This window comes from Staurois parvus, unplaced genomic scaffold (assembly GCF_062004578.1).
Source record: "Staurois parvus isolate SC_StPar_1 unplaced genomic scaffold, SC_StPar_1.0 ptg000089l, whole genome shotgun sequence".
Taxonomy (NCBI): domain Eukaryota; kingdom Metazoa; phylum Chordata; class Amphibia; order Anura; family Ranidae; genus Staurois; species Staurois parvus.
Window position 1 is genome coordinate 2,613,712 of NW_028317885.1, and position 23,667 is coordinate 2,637,378.

At 40.6% G+C, this 23,667-nt stretch overlaps 1 protein-coding gene across 1 annotated transcript in view; it reads right to left on the bottom strand.

The window, feature by feature from the left end:
• The window catches only part of GALK2 (galactokinase 2), a 289,559-nt gene that overhangs the window by 194,877 nt on the left and 71,015 nt on the right, over positions 1-23,667 (bottom strand). Inside the window, exon 4 of the mRNA XM_089670313.1 lies at positions 10,545-10,635. Coding sequence (XP_089526439.1) covers positions 10,545-10,635 — 91 coding nt within the window. The remainder of the gene's footprint in view (positions 1-10,544; positions 10,636-23,667) is intronic.

The window sequence follows — 23,667 nt, forward strand, 5'->3', positions numbered from 1 at the left end:
ACTTCATTTTCCAGCAGGACTTGGCACCTGCCCACACTGCCAAAAGCACCAAAACCTGGTTCAATGACCGTGGGATTACTGTGCTTGATTGGCCAGCAAACTCACCTGACCTGAACCCCATAGAGAATCTATGGGGCATTGCCAAGAGAAAGATGAGACACATGAGACCGAACAATGCAGAAGAGCTGAAGGCCGCTATTGAAGCATCCTAATTTTCCGTAACAACTCAGCATTGCCACAGGCTGATAGCTTCCATGCCAAGCCGCATTGAGGCAGTAATTGCTGCAAAAGGGGCCCAAACCAAGTACTGAGTACATATGCATGCTTATACTTTTCAGAGGTCCGATATTGTTCTATGTACAATCCTTGTTTTATTGATTGCATGTAATAATCTAATATTCTGAGATTGTGGATTTGGGGTTTCCATGAGCTGTAAGCCATAATCATCACAATTATGACAAATCACGGCTTGAACTATCTTGCTTTGCATGTAATGAGTCTATCTCATATATTAGTTTCACCTTTTAAGTTGCATTACGGAAATAAATTAACTTTTGCACGATATTCTAATTTTTCAAGTTTCACCTGTATTACTAACCCCTGCACCTTGCGTGTTACCTACTGCCAGCCAATGCACTTTGTGCCTTACATACTCCAACCCCCTGCCCTTCAAATGCTATATTGTTCATTACATATTAGTGACCCAGTGTTCCAGAGTTCATATTCCCAACAGTTGCTGAGTGTGAGCTATTTAATGGAGTTCTGCTTTAAAAAATACCCTATCACCAGGTTACACTTTATTAAATACTGTAACAACAGGAATGAGAAAGGCACCCATTTTTTTTTCTCCTTCTATTAATAGGAGCAATTGAATGTTTTTAGGAACCCCACATATAGTATTTCGATTCCTATTAACCAAAGTGCTCCTAAATATTAAATGAAGAAGCAAATAAAACATTATGTGCATAACTATTTACTATTTTACAGTATTGAATAAAGGACTAATCTTAACAAGAATAACCTGGTGATGGGGTCTTTTTAAAACAGGTTTAGACAAGAGTTAGCACTAAAGTTTACAATATCAAAAGACATTTGGAAACTGCAAGAAACATTGGAGGATATGTACTAAAACTGGTTCAACACAGGACCTGCTGCAGCTGTGCATAGTAACTTCTAGGTTTAAGGCTAGGTTGACATATGTGAGGGTGGTGCCGCTGCGGATCCGCACAAAAATCTGTGCAGCCCAATGAGGACCAGCGGGTGGGTGCCATTAATGCTAATGGCATGCTGCCCGCACTGGAAATCACAACCGCACTGGGAACTGAGGTTCCAGTGCAGGCTGTGGTTTCCAAAGAAGTGCAGGGACTTCTTCCCTGTGTGTCCCGGGGCACGGGAGGCCATTCAAATGAATGGGCTCTCGTGCCCGAACACGCAGCCCGCAGGAACGCACATATGTGAACCAGGGCTTATTGTCAAAGACTAACTGAACAAGCTGAAGTTAAAAGATGATTAGTTACTTTGCACAGCTGCATCAGGTTCTATGTGCACCAGTTTTAGTAAATTTCCCACATTAATGGTAACAGACCCAGCAGATCCAAAGCCACAACAGAATCAATAGACAGGTTTGTTAAAATCACTAGCTTATTTCTTGGGGTTTATTCAGCTTTTTATTTTTTATTATTTAAAAATAAAACTGGGAGAAGAGTATCTTGGCCATGTAACCTGTGAAAGGCCAAGCCTCTCCTCTCCTCAAATCATGGAGTTCTCTTTGCAGAATAATGCACAAGCTACACACAGCAGTCTACATTTTATGAATAGCTTTTAAAATGCAGACATAGTGTGGTGTAATCACTATGGTGTCCAATGGATATCTAACACAATCCTACATAGGTCAGATTTCCCACAGTAGCAAACATATTGGTCAAATCACATGCCAAGCTTTCTTCTTTTCTAGGTTTCTCCTATCGGACATACATAGGTGAATACAATTACAAAGGAATGAGTTACATAAATGTAACTCTACATGTTGATTCAAATGCAGCCATAATAATCTTTTATGTAAAGAAAAAAACAACTTTTACAGCAGTTGTCTGTTATGGAAACCCTATTATTTTCTTGGAATATGCACTAATGATGACATAAAGCCATTTTGTTAGTTGTGCCAGAACAATCTTAGGCCTATATTTTTACAACGTGCTAAAATGCTATTTGAACTTCTAGGTTATATTAAGAAATCTGTCTAATGTTACAGCTTGTGTTAATTTAATGTACTGGCTGGTGAGTAACGTGCCACTGTCGCTGCTACCCTGCTATACTTAATACTTTGGGATAGACCACACCTGCCATGCTTCATGTATGCGATCCCAAACCTATACTATCCAGTATACAACAGCTGATCGGTTAAACTTGTAACTGTGTAGTAAAGTCAATGTCACTCGTTATTGTAAAAAATGCTTACTGTTTTACATATACTTGTTAAACCAATCAATGTAAAACAGATTTTGTAAGTTCTATAAAAAGGAATTTATTTTTAAAAGCATCAAAAACGACCACTATATTTGTGTATCTAGGAAAATGGCTAGCTAATATAAGATCTCTGATGATCCACCGGGAAAACAAAGGATTTGGAAAGATTGCTGGCTAAAGATTACTCTCCAGCAGAAAGGGAATGAAACCTTAGAAATGGTCATTCTTTTCTAAGTTTGGTACATTTTTTTACCCTCTCAGGAAACTTGTTGCTTGTGCAGACAATTATCTTGTAGACAAAAGGATCTAAACATGAATCACAGAATCATCATCCTAAGTGCATGCAGCTGTAAACTATTTGCAAGAAATATGAAAGCAGTGCACACTATGGAGGAAAAAAATCTATTTCGTTAGCATATTTGTGAGGTTTATGTGATAGAATGGACAGAATAAAAACGGCATCTTAAATGGCATTCTCATCAAGGGTTTAAAAAAATTGAGCTACTAAACAGTAAAAAAAATAAAATAAATAAATAAATATATATATACATATATATATTCTTCCCCCACATTTTACACAGTGAAAAATAACCAGTTCGAAGCTCAGCCTTTAATTAAGTGGTTGTGGAATCTCTTCAAAGTTGATTATTAATTTACGAAATAATCAATCATGTGATCTCAGTAAATCAAAGCCAGAAACGAAAGAGGACATTGGAAGCTCTTCTTCTCTTTTGATGGATGTATGTTGTGGGTTTTTTATCTTCACTTGTCTTTTGGAGATGTCATCTCCACTTACAGGAATGTTACAGCGTTTCTGACCTCCTTTGAAAACAAATGCAATAACTAGCATACAATTCAGTCCCTAGCTTTATGTGAAGTTGAGATCTAAATAGCTTCACTGATGCTGTTTTTCCAGTTATTCAATCAGTTTAAAACATCTTCTTACTAGGCATGACATCATTTGTGTTGTTGAATCATTGAAGGCTGGCTGACAATTGGTTTTAATGAGTTTACCCATGCACATGTCACAGATGGACTTACAGATGGGCCTGCAGAAGGTCTGCTGTATATTAGAACAGCATGGCTGTTTGAAATGAGTTTACTACAGTATGATTAACTCTTCCAAAGCCCACATTTGCTGGTCTGCATGCTATATATGCAGTATGTGCAATGCTGACAAAGATCAAAAAGTTGCTACAAAATTTAAAAAAATCTAACAATTGTAATTTCACTGTCAAACTGCTCCAGGGGATGGACCAAGTAACAGAGAAACTGGAAGATGAGGCATAATAAGGCCGACAGCCAATTAGCAGTGTGTGTCAGCTTTATAAAAGGTGGGTATCCTCCATTATACAGCCAGATGACAGAAACTATACCCCGATCAGTCATAACATTAAAACCATTGACAGGTAATGTGAATTACATTGATCATCTTGTTACAATGGCATCTTAAAATGTGAAATTTATTGGGTAGCAAGTGAACATGTTGTCCCTGAAGTTGATATGTTGAAAGTAGAAAAAAATTGGCAAGTGTAAGGATTTGCAAGGCTTTCACAAGAGCCAGATTGTAATGGCTAGATGACTTAAAAGACTGGGTCAGAGCAACTCCAAAACTGCAGCTCTAGTGGGATGTTTCCAGTTTGCAGTGGTCAGGACCTACCAAAAGTGGTCCACGGAAGGAAAACCAGTGAACCGGTGACAGGATCATGGGCAACCAAGTCTGACTGATGTATGTGGGGGAGTGAAGCTGGCCTGTGTAATCCGATCCAATTGAAGAACTACTGTAGCTCAAATTACTGAACAAATTAAGGTGTCAGAACACGTAATAAATCACATTTTGTTGTGTATGGGGCTGTGTAGCTGCAAAACAGTCAGGTTACCCATGCTGACCCATGTCCACAGCCAAAAGTGCCTACAATGGACACATGAGCATCAGAACTGGACCATGGAGCAATGGAAGAATTTAGCGTGGCCTCCTAATTCTCCAAATCTCAATTCAATCAGCACCTGTGGGATGTGCTGGAAAAAAAACAAGTCCAATCCATTGAGGCCCCACATCACAACTTACAGGACTTACAGGATCTGCTACTGATGGCTTTGTGCAAGATACCACAGCATACCTTCAGAAGTCCAGTGGAGTCTATGCCACGACAGGTTATCATAATGTGATGGCTGATCAGTCTATACACTTATGGCCAACTGTTAAGCATTCTTCTTTGACATTCACCTTATGTTTCTATGTCTTTGTAATTTTCTTTGAACTGATTTTGCAGGTCATACAAATAAAAATATAAAATTAAAAAAAAAAGCGAGTCTCATTGCTTAATATAATTTTCAAAGCAACAGTAAGAAACTAGTAAGAATCAAAAATAGGCAAAATAGCACAGTTACGGGAGATTGCAAAAAAAGTGATAACATTTTTAAATGTGTCAAGGGAAACTGTTTAAAAAACAACTGTGTACATCAAAAATGAACATACTTTATCTGCAAAGAAGAAGAGAGGTCACAGGTCAAATCTCACTTAAGGCTGGGTTCACACTGATGTGGTGCGGAATTTGCAGCGTTTCCTGTGCGAATTCTGCACCGCATCAGAATCACACCCCATTCATGTGAACCGATGCGGGTGTGTATGTTAACAGATCTAAATTGCTTCACTGATGTTGTTTTTCCAGTTATTCAGTCAGTTTAAAATATGTTATTACTAGCTACTGTTGCAAATCAGTATTAATAAGTAATAATTTATTAATTATTATTTAATCTGGAAGCAGAAGTGCCCACATGTGTGTGTAGAATGCAAACTCCTCCAAACAAATTATTGGTCAACATTGGTTCTTTACAGGGAGTGTAGAATTTGATGGATTCCAGCAACAGATGACAAGTCCAACATGTATGAGTATATACAACATATAATAACAGAATCTTTTAAAATCCTATTCAAATTTCTCAGTTCTTCTCTTTCATATTTTAGCCAAATTACAGTCCACTAATATACACCTATGTGTCTTTTATGTAATGTGAGCATTCCATTGCCCTCTGTCCTATGCCATCCCTTCCATGATACTGTCCTATCTTAGCAGTTATAAACTTCCCCTTGATATACAAGTTAATACCAGTGACTAACACTGGAGGCATTTCTGATTGGCTGACCAAATACTTCTGATCTCATTATAAAACAAGATTTATTATAACCCTAACCGTAATTATTGAAAACAAAAGATTTTGTATATATTTTCTTTTTTCTTTTCTTGTTTATCCTTACCTCATTCCATGGATAGCTCAGTGTCAAGTTGAGGTGACATTTATACATGCAAATGGATGAGTCTGAGCAATGACACATCAATGAGGTTGATTTGCCAAAACTGGAGAATGCAAAATCTGGTGCAGTTGTACACAGTAACCAATTAGCTTTCGGGTTTTATTGTCAAACCTAATTGAACAAGTTAGAAGCTGATTGGCCACTATGCACAGCTGCACCAGATTTTGCACTCTCCAGTTTCAGTAAATCAGCCCCATTTTTTCACTTCCACCACTCTAAATTGTTGCCTCCAAGGGAAAAGACAGGCTGTCTGAAAGGAAACAACTACCGTATTTGCCGGCGTATAAGACAACTTTTCAACCCCTGAAAATCTTCTGAAAAGTCGGGGGTCGTCTTATACGCCGGTATACGGCGAGCCGGTGTTTCAGGGCGGCACTTTTTCCAGGGGCGGTGTCCTCCAACGGACACTAAGTACAGGGGTGGGCAGAGGGGCTGCTGTACCTTACCTGGCTCCGGTCCCGGTCCCACGATGATCCGGTCCAGGAAGCGCGGCTGCTCCTTCTTTCAGTTCGGCACCTCGATGGTCGCGCGGCCGGCCGGCCAGCGAACACAGGCGACCAATCACCGGCGAGGAGGCGGAGCCGAACGGCCCCACGAAAATCAAGCTGCCGAAGTGAAAGAAGGAGCAGCCGCTCCTCTCCCCCACTGACACTAACGATGGGGCACTATTCCTCCTCCCCACTGACACCAATGATGGGGCACTATTCCTCCCCCACTGACACCAATGATGGGGCACTATTCCTCCTCCCCACTGACACCAATGATGGGGCACTATTCCTCCTCCCCACTGACACCAATGATGGGGCACTATTCCTCCTCCCCACTGACACTAACGATGGGGCACTATTCCTCCCACTGACACCAATGATGGGGCACTATTCCTCCTCCCCACTGACACCAATGATGGGGCACTATTCCTCCCCCACTGACACCAATGATGGGGCACTATTCTCCCCACTGACACCAATGATGGGGCACTATTCCTCCTCCCCACTGACACCAATGATGGGGCACTATTCCTCCCTCACTGACACCAATGATGGGGCACTATTCTCCCCACTGACACCAATGATGGGGCACTATTCCTCCCCCACTGACACCAATGATGGGGCACTATTCCTCCCCCACTGACACCAACGATGGGGCACTATTCCTCCTCCCCCACTGACACCAACGATGGGGCACTATTCCTCCTCCCCCACTGACACCAACGATGGGGCACTATTCCTCCTCCCCACTGACACCAACGATGGGGCACTATTCCTCCCCCACTGACACCAATGATGGGGCACCATTCCTCCCCCACTGACACCAATGATGGGGCACTATTCCTCCCCCACTGACACTAACGATGGGGCACTATTCCTCCCCCACTGACACCAACGATGGGGCACTATTCCTCCCCCACTGACACCAATGATGGGGCACTATTCCTCCCCCACTGACACCAATGATGGGGCACTATTCCTCCCCCACTGACACCAATGATGGGGCACTATTCCTCCCCCACTGACACCAATGATGGGGCACTATTCCTCCCCCACTGACACCAATGATGGGGCACTTTTCTCCCCACTGATACCAATGATGGGGCACTATTCCTCCCACTGATACCAATGATGGGGTGCTATTCCTCCCACTGACACTAATGATGGGGCACTATTTCATCCACTGACACCAATGATGGGGCACTATTCCTCCCACTGACACTAATGATGGGACACTATTCCTCACACACTGACACTACTGATGGGGCACCATTAGTGTCAGTGGGAGTAGTGCCTCATCATTGGTATCAGTGGGAGGAATCATGCCCCATCATTGGTGTCAGTGGGAGGAATAGCACCCCATCATTGGAATACCATACTGAAATACCATACCATATTGAAATCAAATCTGATGTTTTTTCATTTTTATTTGGTGTGCGTTGGAAGAGGGGTAGTCTAATACGGCGAGTATAGCTCAAACCCTATATTTTAACAGGAAAAGTAGGGGGTCGTCTTATACGACCAGTCGTCTTATACGCCGGCAAATACGGTACTGCTGTGTTATCTCTTTAAAAACTCATAGTGCTCTGGAGAATTTGTTGTAGTGTACTAATGTTTATTTCTAAAACACAGGTGTCAAACTGCAGACCTCCAGCTGTTGCAGAACTACAAATCCCATGAGGCATTAAAAGGCTGACAGTTACAAGGATGACTCCCAAAGGTAGAGGCATGATGGGAATTGTAGTTCTGCAACAGCTGGAGGGCTGCTGTTTCACACCCCTGTTCTAAAACAAAAGAATGTTTATAACAAATATTTATTACACACGTGCTATATATGCACACTCATTCAAAGAGTTATAGTTCAGAACAAGTCAGTATCTTGCAGACCCCATTCACACTTCTGCGACTTGTCATGCAACTTTGGACATCAAAGTCGCTTGACAAGTTGTACCCTATGTATTCCCATAATAACCATTATTAATATATGTGCGACTTCAGAGTAGTTCATGCACTACTTTGGTCTGACTTTCGTGAAACTTGAGGGGCTTAGATGTCAATGTTAACCCTCAAAAGGTACATGAAAGTCATACCTGAATGTTTTACATGCAACAATGGTGCAACAGTGGGTCTGACTTTGCAAAGGGACAAGTCACATCCAAGTGGTACCCATCCAAAGTTGCACAATTTTGGAGTCATTCAAGTGTGAATGGACACCAAGTTTGTTTGGAGATATGCATGTGGGAATATCTCCAATATTTACCATTTGAATGAGCCCATAATACAGCTTTGCGCTTTTTTATTAATGCACAAGCTTTCCGCTACATCTTGTGTTTGGTGCAGACTCACACCAGAAGTCTGCCTATTTCTCATGTGTTGTATTTCCTCCATTCAAGGAGAAAGGTCTGCCTTTAAGTAGACTCTCAGTTTGATATATATGTTTAATAGCTGGTACTTAGTTTTGGGTTAGGAAAGCCATGACATGGCACTGTGGCTTTATGTGCATTTAAAAAAAAATAAAAACAGATCTAAAACGGTTATAAAGAAACCTCAAAACTAAAACAGCAAATAATTATAATCCCACTATGGTGCAAACAGTGTTACTTGTTGATTCCAAAATCCAAGATTATAATTTCCTCATATATAATGCTATACAAATTCAAGACCAATTTCTGAAATATCAGGTTATGGCATTACCCTTCACCAGATCTAATCATCACTTCACTCAAAGAAAGTGTTTTAAGTTGATTGTAGCCAGTGCCACCCCTCAAAGAATGGACAGGTTCTCTTCATGATGCAACATTACACTGCACACAGTTTGGGGCTTAAACAACTGCATTCTTATAATTCACTAATGCCCTTGCATACAATCTTCATTTTAAAACCATCAAAATTTTGCATTCCATAAACAACTATTTGTAAATTTTTCTCAAACGTTGGTGTAGCATGCAGCATCCAACATAAGAGTGGCCTAAAAATGTAACTATATTGGTGTTGACATATAAAGAAAAGTTGTCCGTGTGATTGTGGGTCAAGGGCACCACATCTCTTCAAAATCCAAATCATGAAAAAATGTGTTAATGGGATTTTAAAGGTGCCAGAACCTGGCACCTTTCAAATCCCATTAACACATTTTTTCATGATTTCTATATTGGTGCAGGTTGAATTTGATTTTACCTGTTTTAATAAAGTTTATACTTTTTTAATAATGTTACTAGATATTGTTGTTTTTGGGGTTTTTTTTACTATATGTATGACGTTTGTTTTACAAATAAACCTTGTATGCATAACAAAGGCTTTCCAGAGCACCATAAGTTAGCAATATACACAGCAGAAGCAGTTGGCTCGCTTTGACTAACAAACTTCACACTGACCTACCTGATAAACAAAAGGTCAGTCATATTATTTATTTATTTCAGGTACTTATATAGCGCCGTCAATTTTACGCAGTGCTTTACACATATATATTGTACATTCATATCAGTCCCTAACCCTCAAGGGGTGTACAATCTAAGGTCCCTAACTTACATTCATATACTAGGGCCAATTTAGACAGGAGCCAATTAACCTACCAGCATGTCTTTGGAGAGTGGAAGGAACCCGGAGTACCCGGAGGAAACCCACGCAGGCACAGGGAGAACATGCAAACTCCAGGCAGGTGGTGCCGTGGTTGGGATTCGAACCAACGACCCTAGTACTACCAGGAGGAAGTGCTAACCGTTTAGCCACTGTGCTGCTCATATATCATAAAGCTGTGCATGAGCATCAATTTTTCACCTTAAGCTGCTGGGGGTCTGTAAATAAAGAAGCTTTTTTTTCCCTGTGGACTGTAAAGGAAAAACTGAAAATTAACAGAGCTCCACCTGCTGGGTAAAATAATACAAAATACTAATATACAGTATTACCTAACAAACAAATACAAAATTACTTTTTTAGTCCTGTACAGAATAAAACAAAAAACATAAACAACCTGCTATAAATTCCCTAACTATAGTGTTTTTTTCTTGAGGTTAAGTCTTGCATGCTGTACACAATCTGAGGTGTAAATATGCCCTTCTTTAGCCATTAGTGTACACATAGGGGAAGACCTAAGTGTGGCCAATGACAATCCACACTGAAAAGAAAGTAAGCAAACACAAAATCAAAGCAAATAGAAGAATCAAGTGAGAGGGAAACATCATTAAAAATAACTAAAAAAAATTACTGTACAGTAAATATGTTTCAGATAGACATGTAACCATTTGCTTGGGTGAATTTAAAATTCTCATAATATTTACCTGGATTCCTTTTAGTCCACAAAGAAAGTAATTATGCCACAAAGGCTTAGTCTTATCAATCTGTATATCATGCATAGCCACAGAAATGTCCCTGAAAGCACAAGAATGTATTAGAATAAGAAATTGATGCGCTGATGGCTCTTTGCTGCCACATGCTGGCCAAACAAAAAAAGCATTAAATATTCTTTTGTAGAGGAATTTTAAAAGTTAAGGACATTTTTATTACTAAAACTGAAATAACGCATAGATAAGCACCATGGAAATAAAGGTAAGTCTGAGATGGCTTCTTGAGAAAAGAGGACTGTCTAATTCAATTATTATATTTAGCCTCAATGAATGTTTTTGAAAGTTCTTCACAACACATATTAAATTGGTATCAAAATAACATCAGTAAAAGCAGGCCATAGATAATTACATTTTTTTTTTACTGCAACGACGGGTGGAAGGAAAGGAAATTGCTCGATTCAATGGGGGAATCCCTTCTGTGCGCTTTTGTGTGCTGCCAGGAGGGAGCCTAGATTACTGCTAGCAGCGATAGCCACCTGCAGTAATCACATGCAAACAATCTAACAGGCTGGTTGCACCCAAGTCCATTGATGGACTGACTTCAGTCCAACCAGCCTGCCTATACAAGGTTCGAATCTCAGCCAGTCCTTGCTGAACTGGCCAAGATTCGATCCATCTATGGCCAGCTTAATTTAGTTAGATTTCTCATTTTAAAAAATGGTGGATTTGCGATCTCAATTCAGCTTTCAGCTTAAGAAAAAAAAGGTACATTAGTCCATTGTCAACATTGCAGGCTGGTGTTAACAATATACTGGCTTCCTGATTAAGGCCTCATTCCACAAGCACTGGCACCCGTTAGCTGTGAATGAGGCTTTTGTTTTTCTGCCTGCATCCACCCTTAGCTGCATTCAGGCAGCTTACTGAAGTAATTGCGGGTGAAGTTGTCAGGCTCCGCCCAACGGGATCTCTAGTGGTCCACAGCACGGGGTTTCCCAGGACGCGGAGTCTAAGTCCCAGTCTGCCTCTTCACCAGGGCCCCTGATGGTGGGGATGGACTTGGTGCAAGACTGAGACCAGGTCGCGCCCCTGGGCACCCCCGGCGGTGGTAGAGGGGTCCCGCTGGGGGTATGTGCCCGGGATGAGCCTGCTGCAAAGGGGACGACAGGTCCGATCCGAGCGGATGGATGGGTGACAGCTAGGAGCGAGCAAGGTCAGACTAGCCGGGTCGGTATCGTGCGGGCAGCGTTGTACAGGGGGAGTAAGCGGAGAAAGGTCGGGGTCACAAGCCAGGATCAGCAGGTAGCGGGCAGCGCGGTACAGGGGGTCAGGCAGGAGGATGGTCAGGGACGAGCCGGGGTCAGAGCAGGAGAGGGTCAGCATAAGTCAGAACAGGCAGAGTTTGGCAACTATGAAGCGTACTTACAGAATCAGGAACAAGACCTTGCGGCAACCTGGAGATGCAAAGGGCAGCTTTAAATAGAGCGCCCTGCTCTCCCATTGGTGCGGCCGCGATCGCTACTGCGCATGCGCGGCCGCCGCCGCGATCGTCGGCCGGGACAGATCGGCCGTCTGCGCATGCGCGCACCGCCGAGGACCCGGGATCCCTGACAGAAGTGGTTGCATGGATACAGCCGCCTGTCAAAATCTGACAGGTGTGAGGGAGCAGGTACACGGCCCCTGAATGAAGACAAATTGCACCCACTCCTGCACAGCTGTCAAATTGTCTCTGCAGCCATGGTGTCTGTCTTCACTTCTATAGGCTGCCTGCACACAGCTTGAGACAGATGCAGGTGGAAAAACAAACATCTCATTTACGCATTATAGGTGCCAGTACCCATGCGAAGGAGACCTAAATGATGATGATCTTAATGATACCAAGGTTATATTAATAATAAATCTTAATCATTAATCATAATGACTTGTTTAAACATTCCAGCATACTGACCCAGGTGCATCCCTACATGGTATCATTAGTTACAAAGTTAGTCTGGCTGAAAAAAACACAAAATCCATCCAGTTCAACCATTAAAAAAAAAAAAAAAGTTATAATCCTATACCCACAGTTGATCCAGAGGAAGGCAAAAAAAACCCCACAAAGCATGATCCAATTTACTCTGGGGAAAAAATTCCTTCCTGATTCCCCGAGAGGCAATCGGATATTTCCTGGATCAACTTTACCTATAAATGTTAGTATCCAGTTATATTCTGTGTATCTAAGAAAACAATCCAGGCCTTTTTTAAAGCAATCCACTGAGCTGACCAGAATCAACTCTTTATGGAATCTACAGTCAGGTCCATAAATATTGGGACATCGACATAATTCTAACATTTTTGGCTCTATACACCACCACAATGAATTTGAAATGAACAAGATGTGCTTTAACTGCAGACTGTCTGCTTTAATTTGAGGGTATTTACATCCAAATCAGGTGAACGGTGTAGGAATTACAACAGTTTGCATTAGTGCCTCCCACTTGTTAAGGGACAAAAAGTAATGGGACAATTGGCTTCTCAGCTGTTCCATGGCCAGGTGTGTGTTATTCTCTCATTATCCCAATTACAATGAGCAGATAAAAGGTCCAGAGTTCATTTCAAGTGTGCTATTTGCATTTGGAATCTGTTGCTGTCAACTCTCAAGATGAGATCCAAAGAGCTGTCACTATCAGTGAAGCAAGCCATCATTAGGCTGAAAAAAACAAAACAAACCCATCAGAGAGATAGCAAAAACATTAGGCGTGGCCAAAATAACTGTTTGGAACATTCTTAAAAAGAAGGAACGCGCCAGTGAGCTCAGCAACACCAAAAGACCCAGAAGACCACGGAAAACAAATGTGGTGGATGACCGAAGAATTCTTTCCCTGGTGAAGAAAACACCCTTCACAACAGTTGGCCAGATCAAGAACACTCTCCAGGAGGTAGGTGTATGTGTGTCAAAGTCAACAATCAAGAGAAGACTTCACCAGAGTGAATACAGAGGGTTCACCACAAGATGTAAACCATTGGTGAGCCTCAAAAACAGGAAGGCCAGATTAGAGTTTGCCAAACAACATCTAAAAAACCTTCACAGTTCTGGAACAACATCCTATGGACAGATGAGACCAAGATCAACTTGTACCAGAGTGATGGGAAGAGAAGAGTATGGAGAAGGAAAGGAACTGCTCATGATCCTAAGCATACCACCTCATCAGTGAAGCATGGTGGTGGTATTGTCATGGCGTGGGCATGTATGGCTGCCAATGGAACTGGTTCTCTTGTATTTATTGATGATGTGACTGCTGACAAAAGCAGCAGGATGAATTCTGAAGTGTTTCGGGCAATATTATCTGCTCATATTCAGGCAAATGCTTCAGAACTCATTGGACGCCGCTTCACAGTGCAGATGGACAATGACCCAAAGCATACTGCAAAAGCAACCAAAGAGTTTTTTAAGGGAAAGAAGTGGAATGTTATGCAATGGCCAAGTCAATCACCTGACCTGAATCCGATTGAGCAAGCATTTCACTTGCTGAAGACAAAACTGAAGGGAAAATACCCCAAGAACAAGCAGGAACTGAAGACAGTTGCAGTAGAGGCCTGGCAGAGAATCACCAGGGATGAAACCCAGCGTCTGGTGTTGTCTATGCGTTCCAGACTTCAGGCTGTAATTGACTGCAAAGGATTTGCAACCGAGTATTAAAAAGTGAAAGTTTGATTTATGATTATTATTCTGTCCCATTACTTTTGGTCCCTTAACAATCCTATGGGATAATTTCTGATGAAGTGAGGATCCACTGGATTATTATCTCTGGAGGCTCCTATATTAATTACTTAGGGTAAGGGTATGTAATTCAGCCACATAGATGTGTTCACAGAGTGTTCACAGAGGAGTGCGTATATAGAAGTGTTCACAGAGTGTTTCACTATTTCACGTGTTTTTCACGTTTTTGTGTTTTTTTTGTTTGCACAAAAAAAGTTTTTTCGATTTAAATATGATTTAATCACTGTTATATTGAGGATAATACACTTTTTTTCCTTTGGAGGTATACGGCATTCTTGGAGATACATGGTGATTATGGATCAGAACTTGGATGAATCATTTTTGGAATTTATGGAGTTTTATTAAATATTTTCACTGACACTAGAAAGGTTTATTATTTACAATTTTGGACTTTCAAGGGTGAAAGTGGGACTTTTAAGTGTCAATATATAGGGTGTTTATTATATCACAGCTTATTATAGATATCATTTTGGATACCAATTTTTTAACCAATTCAATACCGGGCAATTTTACACCTTCCTGCCCAGGCCAGTTTTCAGGTTTCAGCGCTCTCACACTTTGAATGACAATTGCACGGTCATACAACATTGTACCCAAACTAAAATTTTATCATTTTCTTCACACAACTAGAGCTTTCTTTTGGTGGTATTTAATCACCGCTGGGGTTTTATTTTTTGCTAAATTACCAAAAAAAGACCAAACATTTAGAAAAAAAAAAAGTTTTTCTTTGTTTCTGTTATAAAAGTTTGCAAATAAATAATTGTTCTTCATAAATTTAGGCCAAGTTGTATTCTGCTACATGTCTTTGGTGAAAATAACCCAAATTAGGATGTATTTTTTAGTTTGTAGGAAAGTTATAGAGTTCACAAACTATGGTATACAGTAGATCTGAATATTGATCAATGCTGAAGTACTGACAGCCAATCTAATTTCTTGAGGTCCAAGAATGTCAGAACAGTACAGATATCCCCCAAATGACCCCTTTTTGCAAAGTAGACAGTCCAACATATTTCATAAGAGGTATGGCGAGTTTTTTGAAGTTGTATTTTTTTTGTCATAATTTTTCGGAAAATTAAAAAATTAAAAAAAGTTGTTTCACTATTTTTTTTTTACATATTGTCACCAGTGCAGTACAGCGTCTTCATATAACTGGCATGGCAGTGATCAGGGACACTGACTGGTGACAGTATGAAAAAACAATATACAGTCATGGCCGAAATTGTTGGCACCCTTGATATTTTTCCTGAAAATCAAGTATTTCACACAAAAAAGGTATTGCATTAACACATGTTTTGCTATACACATGTTTATTCCCTTTGTATGTATTGGAACAAATATAAAACAGAGGCAGAAAAGCAAATATGACATAATGTCACACAAAACCCCAAAAATGGGCTGGACAAAAGTATTGGCACCCTTAACTTAATATTTGGTTGCACACCCTTTGGAAAACATAACTGAAATCAGTCGCTTCCTATAACCATCAATAAGCTTCTGACACCTCTCACCCGGAATTTTGGACCACTCTTCCTTTGCAAACAGCTCCAGGTCTCTCTTATTGGAAGGACACCTTTTCCCAACAGCAATTTTAAGATCTCTCCACAGGTGTTCAATGGGATTTAGATCTGGGCTCATTGCTGGCCACTTCAGAACTCTCCAGCGCTTCTTTGCCATCCATTTCTGAGTGCTTTTTGACGTATGTTTGGGGTCATTGTCCTGCTGGAAGACCCAGGATCTTGGACGCAAACCCAGCTTTCTGACACTGGGCCCTACAGTGCGACCCAAAATCCTTTGGTAATCCTCAGATTTCATGATGCCTTGCACACAGTCAAGGCACCCAGTGCCAGAGGCAGCAAAACAACCCCAAAACATCATTGAACCTCCACCATATTTTACCGTAGGTACTGTGTTTTGTTCTTTGTAGGCCTCATTCCGTTTTCGGTAAACAGTAGAATGATGTGCTTTACCGAAAAGCTCTATCTTGGTCTCATCTGTCCACAAGACGTTTTCCCAGAAGGCTTTTGGCTTACTCAAGTACATTTTGGCAAACTGTAGTCTTGCTTTTTTATGTCTCTGTGTCAGCAGTGGGGTCCTCCTGGGTCTCCTGCCATAGCGTTTCATTTCATTTAAATGTCGACGGATAGTTCGCGCTGACACTGATGCTCCCTGAGCCTGCAGGACAGCTTGAATGTCTTTGGAACATGTTTGGGGCTGCTTATCCACCATCCGGACTATTCTGCGTTGCAATCTTTCATCAATTTTCCTCATCCGTCCACGACCAGGGAGATTAGCTACAGTGCCATGGGTTGCAAACTTCTTGATAATGTTGCGCACTGTGGACAAAGGCAAATCTAGTTCTCTGGAGATGGACTTGTAACCTTGAGATTGTTGATATTTTGCCACAATTTTGGTTCTCAGGTCCTCAGACAGTTCTCGTCTCCTCTTTCTGTTGTCCATGCTTAGTGTGGCACAGACAGACACACAATGCAAAGGTTAAGTGAACGTCTCTCCTTTTTATCTGCTTTCAGGTGTGATTTCTATATTGCCCACACCTGTTACTTGCCCCAGGTGAGTTTACAGGAGCATCACATGCTTGTAACATTCTTATTTATCCGCAGTTGTGAAAGGGTGCCAATACTTTTGTCCAGCCCATTTTTGGAGGTTTGTGTGACATTATGTCGAATTTGCTTTCTTTCCTCCCTTTTTTTGTTTTGTCCCAATACACACAAAGGGAATAAACATGTGTATAGCAAAACATGTGTTAATGCAATACGTTTCGTGAGAAATACATGATTTCCTGGAGAAATATCAAGGGTGCCAACAATTTCGGCCATGACTGTATATATATATATATATATATATATATATATATACAGTCAGGTCCATAAATATTGGGACATCAACACAATTCTAACATTTTTGGCTCTATACACCACCACAATGGATTTGAAATGAAACGAACAAGATGTGCTGTAACTGCAGACTGTCAGCTTTAATTAGAGGGTATTTACATCCAAATCAGGTGAACGGTGTAGGAATTACAATAGTTTGCATATGTGCCTCCCACTTGTTAAGGGACCACAAGTAATGGGAAAATTGGCTTCTCAGCTGTTCCATGGCCAGGTGTGTGTTGTTCCCTCATTATCCCAATTACAATGAGCAGATAAAAGGTCCAGAGTTCATTTCAAGTGTGATATTTGCATTTGGAATCTGTTGCTGTCAACTCTCAAGATGAGATCCAAAGAGCTGTCACTATCAGTGAAGCAAGCCATCATTAGGCTGAAAAAAACAAAACAAACCCATCAGAGAGATAGCAAAAATATTAGGCGTGGCCAAAACAACTGTTTGGAACATTCTTAAAAAGAAGGAATGCACCGTTGAGCTCAGCAACACCAAAAGACCCGGAAGACCACGGAAAACAACTGTGAAGGGTGACCGAAGAATTCTTTCCCTGGTGAAGAAAACACCCTTCACAACAGTTGGCCAGATCAAGAACACTCTCCAGGAGGTAGGTGAATGTGTGTCAAAGTCAACAATCAAGAGAAGACTTCACCAGAGTGAATACAGAGGGTTCACCACAAGATGTAAACCATTGGTGAGCCTCAAAAACAGGAAGGCCAGATTAGAGTTTGCCAAACGACATCTAAAAAAGCCTTCACAGTTCTGGAACAACATCCTATGGACAGGTGAGACCAAGATCAACTTGTACCAGAGTGATGGGAAGAGAAGAGTATGGAGAAGGAAAGGAACTGCTCATTATCCTAAGCATACCACCTCATCAGTGAAGCATGGTGGTGGTAGTGTCATGGCGTGGGCATGTATGGCTGCCAATGGAACTGGTTCTCTTGTATTTATTGATGATGTGACTGCTGACAAAAGCAGCAGGATGAATTCTGAAGTGTTTCGGGCAATATTATCTGCTCATATTCAGCCAAATGCTTCAGAACTCATTGGACGCCGCTTCACAGTGCAGATGAACAATGACCCAAAGCATACTGCAAAAGCAACCAAAGAGTTTTTTAAGGGAAAGAAGTGGAATGTTATGCAATGGCCAAGTCAATCACCTGACCTGAATCCGATTGAGCATGCATTTCACTTGCTGAAGATAAAACTGAAGGGAAAATGCCCCAAGAACAAGCAGGAACTGAAGACAGTTGCAGTAGAGGCCTGGCAGAGCATCACCAGGGATGAAACTCAGCGTCTGGTGATGTCTATGCGTTCCAGACTTCAGGCTGTAATTGACTGCAAAGGATTTGCAACCAAGTATTAAAAAGTGAAAGTTTGATTTATGATTATTATTCTGTCCCATTACTTTTGGTCCCTTAACAAGTGGGAGGCACATATGCAAACTGTTGTAATTCCTACACCATTCACCTGATTTGGATGTAAATACCCTCAAATTAAAGCTGACAGTCTGCAGTTAAAGCACATCTTGTTCGTTTCATTTCAAATCCATTGTGGTGGTGTATAGAGCCAAAAATGTTAGAATTGTGTCCATGTCCCAATATTTATGGACCTGACTGTATATATATATTTATTTTTTTATTATTATTTTTTATTAAATTTTGTTTTTTTTTTAAGATTCTTTTTCATATTTCACTATGAACAAAGTAGTACAATGTTACCATAGTAACATTGTACTACTTTGGGGAAGTGATCAGTATTTTTTTTTTTATTTTTTTACACAATTTGCTTATAGCAAAGAATTACTTTGCTATAAGCAAGCATTTACCTGAATGACATCGATTCATTCAGGGTTTGTTTGTTTTTTTTGTGCTTAGCTGTGATTTGGCCACAGCTAATCACATGACATGTGCATGTGATTAGCTGTGACCATTCACAGCTAGACACTAGTTGAATGAAGCCATCCTTTATATACAACTGTCATGTGACCTGCTGTGATTGGTCACAGCAGGTCACATAGTACCGGCAACGGGGCCGACACTCAGATCTGTCATCGGCCGTGTCCGAGGTACACAGCCGGTGACAGATCGCGCCGCTGCACTGCTCTGCAGGAGCGCAATCTGCGCATGTGCGGGAGGACGCCATATGGCGTCCACCCGGAACGCTGATGACATTTGCCGCCCCCCATTCGGCCATAGGGCGGGCGGCAAATGGTTAATCACAGTATGTAAGAATATAGCCACCCCTCTTGCTCACTCCTGAGATGGAATATATACTATGGGATATGTAGTATTTATAGAGCAGTACACGCAGGACCACAACGAACGTGCACTGCTTTTTCCCAAAAAATGGAGTGAGTGGGAAAATAACAGTTTTGAGGGCTTGTGACAGACTTTACAAGGAGGCAGAAAAACACAGAAAGAAGGATTTCAGGAAAAATAGATTACAGGGCATTAAGCAGTGGATGTGTATGGATTATTTTTGAAGAATAAGGATATCGTTATTTGAAGCAGAAAACAACAAATAGACATCTGAGCTGCAGGCAGCACTGATGACAGAAAAAGCTAACATACTTGCCAAATTCTTTGGAGACCACTTTGAACTTAGCTCCTTGCCAAATGGATTTTTTTTACCATAAACCACAATTCACAATTGACTATTTATTGTAAAACCGCAGTGTGATATATGGTAACACAATGCTCATCTGAAAGTGTCTCTGCTGAGTGGTTTCACTGTTCCCTTCCTCTGCTGTCATACAACCACTGTTTCCTCCTACCCATGCTACCTTTTACACCGTGAAATACACATCAGTCTACAGGCATTGGAATTACAATACAGATGGCTGAAAAAACTTACATTACTAGTAATCTGACTATAGCTCATAAGTGTTGAAAAGATTTAGTCATCTCTCCAAGGAGGTGAAAAGTCTGAGAAAGTCAATACAGAGAAATATGACGTATCTGGAGAGATTTAGAAATAAATTAGATTAAAGTCATCCAAACATTACATTTCATAGAAAAGGGAAAGTATGAAAAAAAGTAAAAACTGACAGATTTTGACAAAACTGTTTAGATCACCAAATATAACATACTAAAACATTTGAATACATAACAACAAATTGTGAAATAAAGTACTAAATGTGAAATGAACAAGTGAACAAAAATCCCTTTCACATCCAGAAGGTGATACATGCTCTGTGCCCCCTGCCTGTGTGCCCCCTCACTCACCAACTTTGATGCCTCTGAGGACGTCTAGTGGTAAAAGCGAAATGCATCAGTCACGGACCTGGTGATACTAGTGTAGGAGCTCTGGGCATTACTAGCGACCTACTATTGTACACTTGGAGATTCATGCCTATTGTATCTGGAAACATGTGAGTGCAATACCAGTGTGTCTGCTTTTACTAATAAACAAAATTACACTATTTTGAATTCCTCTCTCCATTCCTTAGTCCTCATGCACACGGAACGTTTTTACAGCGGCTGTTTTTGGCTTTTGAAGGTTTTTTCTACAGCTAGTAAACCCCCCAGCATGTGTCCATGCACACATAAACTGTAATCAACATTTTTTGAATGGAAAAAAAGCCCAGGAGAAATGGGTTTTTAGAGGAGTTTTTTTAGCTGTAAAAATGCTCTAATGCTGTAAAACGCAGCAAAACGCAGTAAACGCAGTAAAATGCAGCAAAACACTGCAAACGGCATTTTTGGACGTTTGACCGAAAAAAAATTTTTTTTTGTAAAAAAATGCTAAAAGACGCAAACGTGGAAAAACGCAGCTAATTGCGTCTAAATGCTAATGCAAAAACCCTAAAATAAGCTGAAAAACTCACATTTTTAACGTGACTTTACACAGCTAACGTTACCAGCGTTATCAAAATGTTCAGTGTGCATGAGGACTCACATGTATACCTATCGGCATCACTGGGAATGACAAGCAATATTTAATCAGGAGGACTACAAGCTCCAGCATATCTATCGGCTCTACATTCGAATCACTGGGAATGACAAGCAACATTTAATCAGGAGGACTACAAGCTCCAGCATATCTATCGGCTCTACAGTCGAATCACTGGGAATGACAAGCAACATTTAATCAGAAGGACTACAAGCTCCAGCATTTCTATCGGCTCTACATTCGAATCACTGGGAATGACAAGCAACATTTAATCAGGAGGACTACAAGCTCCAGCATATCTATCGGCTCTACATTCGAATCACTGGGAATGACATGCAACATTTAATCAGGAAGACTACAAGCTCCAGCATGACTTCCTATGCCCCACCGAAAGCATGAAAGATTCCTTTTTCACCATAAGAGTTCCATTAAAGTTGGTGAGTGAGGGGGCACACAGGTGGGGAGCACAGAGCACTTATCACCTTCTGGATATGAAAGGGATTTTTGTTCACTTGTTGATTTCACATTTAGGACTTTATTTCACAATTTTTTGTTATGTGTTCATTATTATAGCATGTTTTTCATGTAATATAACATACATTGAGGCATCGCTCCTGCTATTTTGTGTATTATGTTGATACGTTTTATATAGGAGCAGCTGCCCAGGTTTTTGTTTAATATTGAGTGTTTACTATTGATTGGTGTGTCCTATGCGCAGGTGATCATTATCTATCATACTAAAAAGTTTGTGTATTTATGACCACTGTAAGGTAGTACCATTGCCTGCTTCTACCAATGCACCATCGTTAAAGTGGAACTAAACGCTCTCAATCAACATTAACTATTTTTAATCCTTATTCTGCTAGCCTCAGTAAATAGATAGGAAGGTATATTATATTTACTTGTTTTAAAGCTTTTTTTTAAATTTCGTCAGTTGAACCTGGTTTCTGACCTACACCAATATGATGTATTACATCCCAGGAGTCTTCCGGAGGGGAGGAGGGGTTATCTAAGCTAAGCACACTGCCTGCATGCCTGGGCCAAGAGCAGATAGATTCCTTTAAGCAAATGTTACATGAACCATCTGCCCTATTCAAGATGGCTAGGAGGGTATTTTTCAAAGTGATTAAGAAAATAAAGCATGGAGACATGTATGAATGGGCGAATTTGCTGTGGATATTAAAAATGAACTTCAGTTTGTGTTGTTTGGATACAGTTAAGTTCCACTTAAAGTATAAACGAGAGTGGAGATGGATTAGAACACACATCAGGTTTTTATTGCTGTCTGTGCCCCCAGTAAGAAGATGCATCTCCTCTATTTGTCCTGTTTACTATTATCATCGAAAGTGAAAGTAAAGAAAACCCCAAATTGTGGGTTGTCCCCAGAAAGGTAATAGAGGGGATATTTTCCAAAGGGGACACTAGTTCTAGTGACCTGGGGGTCCCCAAAGAATTCCCTTAATTTGCAGGGATTTCCTCTCGCTTCCTGTTTAGCAATGGGACAGGAAGTGAAGGTAAATCTCCCCAATGGAGAAAAAAAATCTGGCAGAGTTTATAATCTTCCCTTACTCTATCCAAACTGAAAAAAAAATGTGCTTATAGTTCTGCTTTAAGGACTGGTTGACACCACAATTTCTGTGTTTCAAATGCATTTCTGCATATCTGTTTGCCCGTGTTTTTGTTGCGTTTTTAATGTGTTCCAGTGCGTTTATTTCCTTTTTTATTTTGACACTTGAAAAATCTCAAGGCAATGTTCGCTCCAAAGCATTTTTGGTGTGTTTACATATTGCGGAGCATTTACATGCATTTTGCTGCATTCCGGATGCATTACATACAGAAAAAAATGCAGCAGGTTCTACTTGTGTTGTCTGCACTGAAACTGACTTCAGTGGGGTGAATCAGGGCCCTAGAACACATGAAAAACACTGCATGTGTTTTTGATGCAGGCTAAAAGAATGCACTGGATTGCATCTGGTATGATCTATCCCTAATGACATATGAATCCAAGTAAGAAAACTCCTCCTAACTAGTGGAAGCATATCCTTTCTATTTTGATATAAGCCAATGATTAGGCAATAAAACCAAAAACCTCACCACCCCCTTTTTTACAATATGGCTGTACAGATTGCATAGCAGTCATATAATACTTTACTAAACAATCTGATATTTATTCTCTTCTCGCACTCTAGGCAGGCATGAAAGATACCATCAAGAAATTAGACTTGTGTGTAATCAATAACATTACAAAAAAAGAACAATTTGGTTCACAAAAAGCTTGTTTTTTGACTCCTTACACATGAACATGACTGTTACAGCCTCGGGAATCCCATAAATAGAAACTATTTTTTTTTTCATGTTATGGCTTCTCAAAAATTGCACTTATGTTACATGGCCAGTTTAGGCACATGTGCCTCATACCAGAGATGCGTTGTTAACTTACTGAACCTCATTTTTGAGTGTTTACAGAGCTCTTAAAGTGGTTATAAACCTCCGAAATGAAATGTGAACAAAGCATATCCCTCTATAGTGTGTACTTGTCTCAGTAAGAGCACTGAGCGTCAT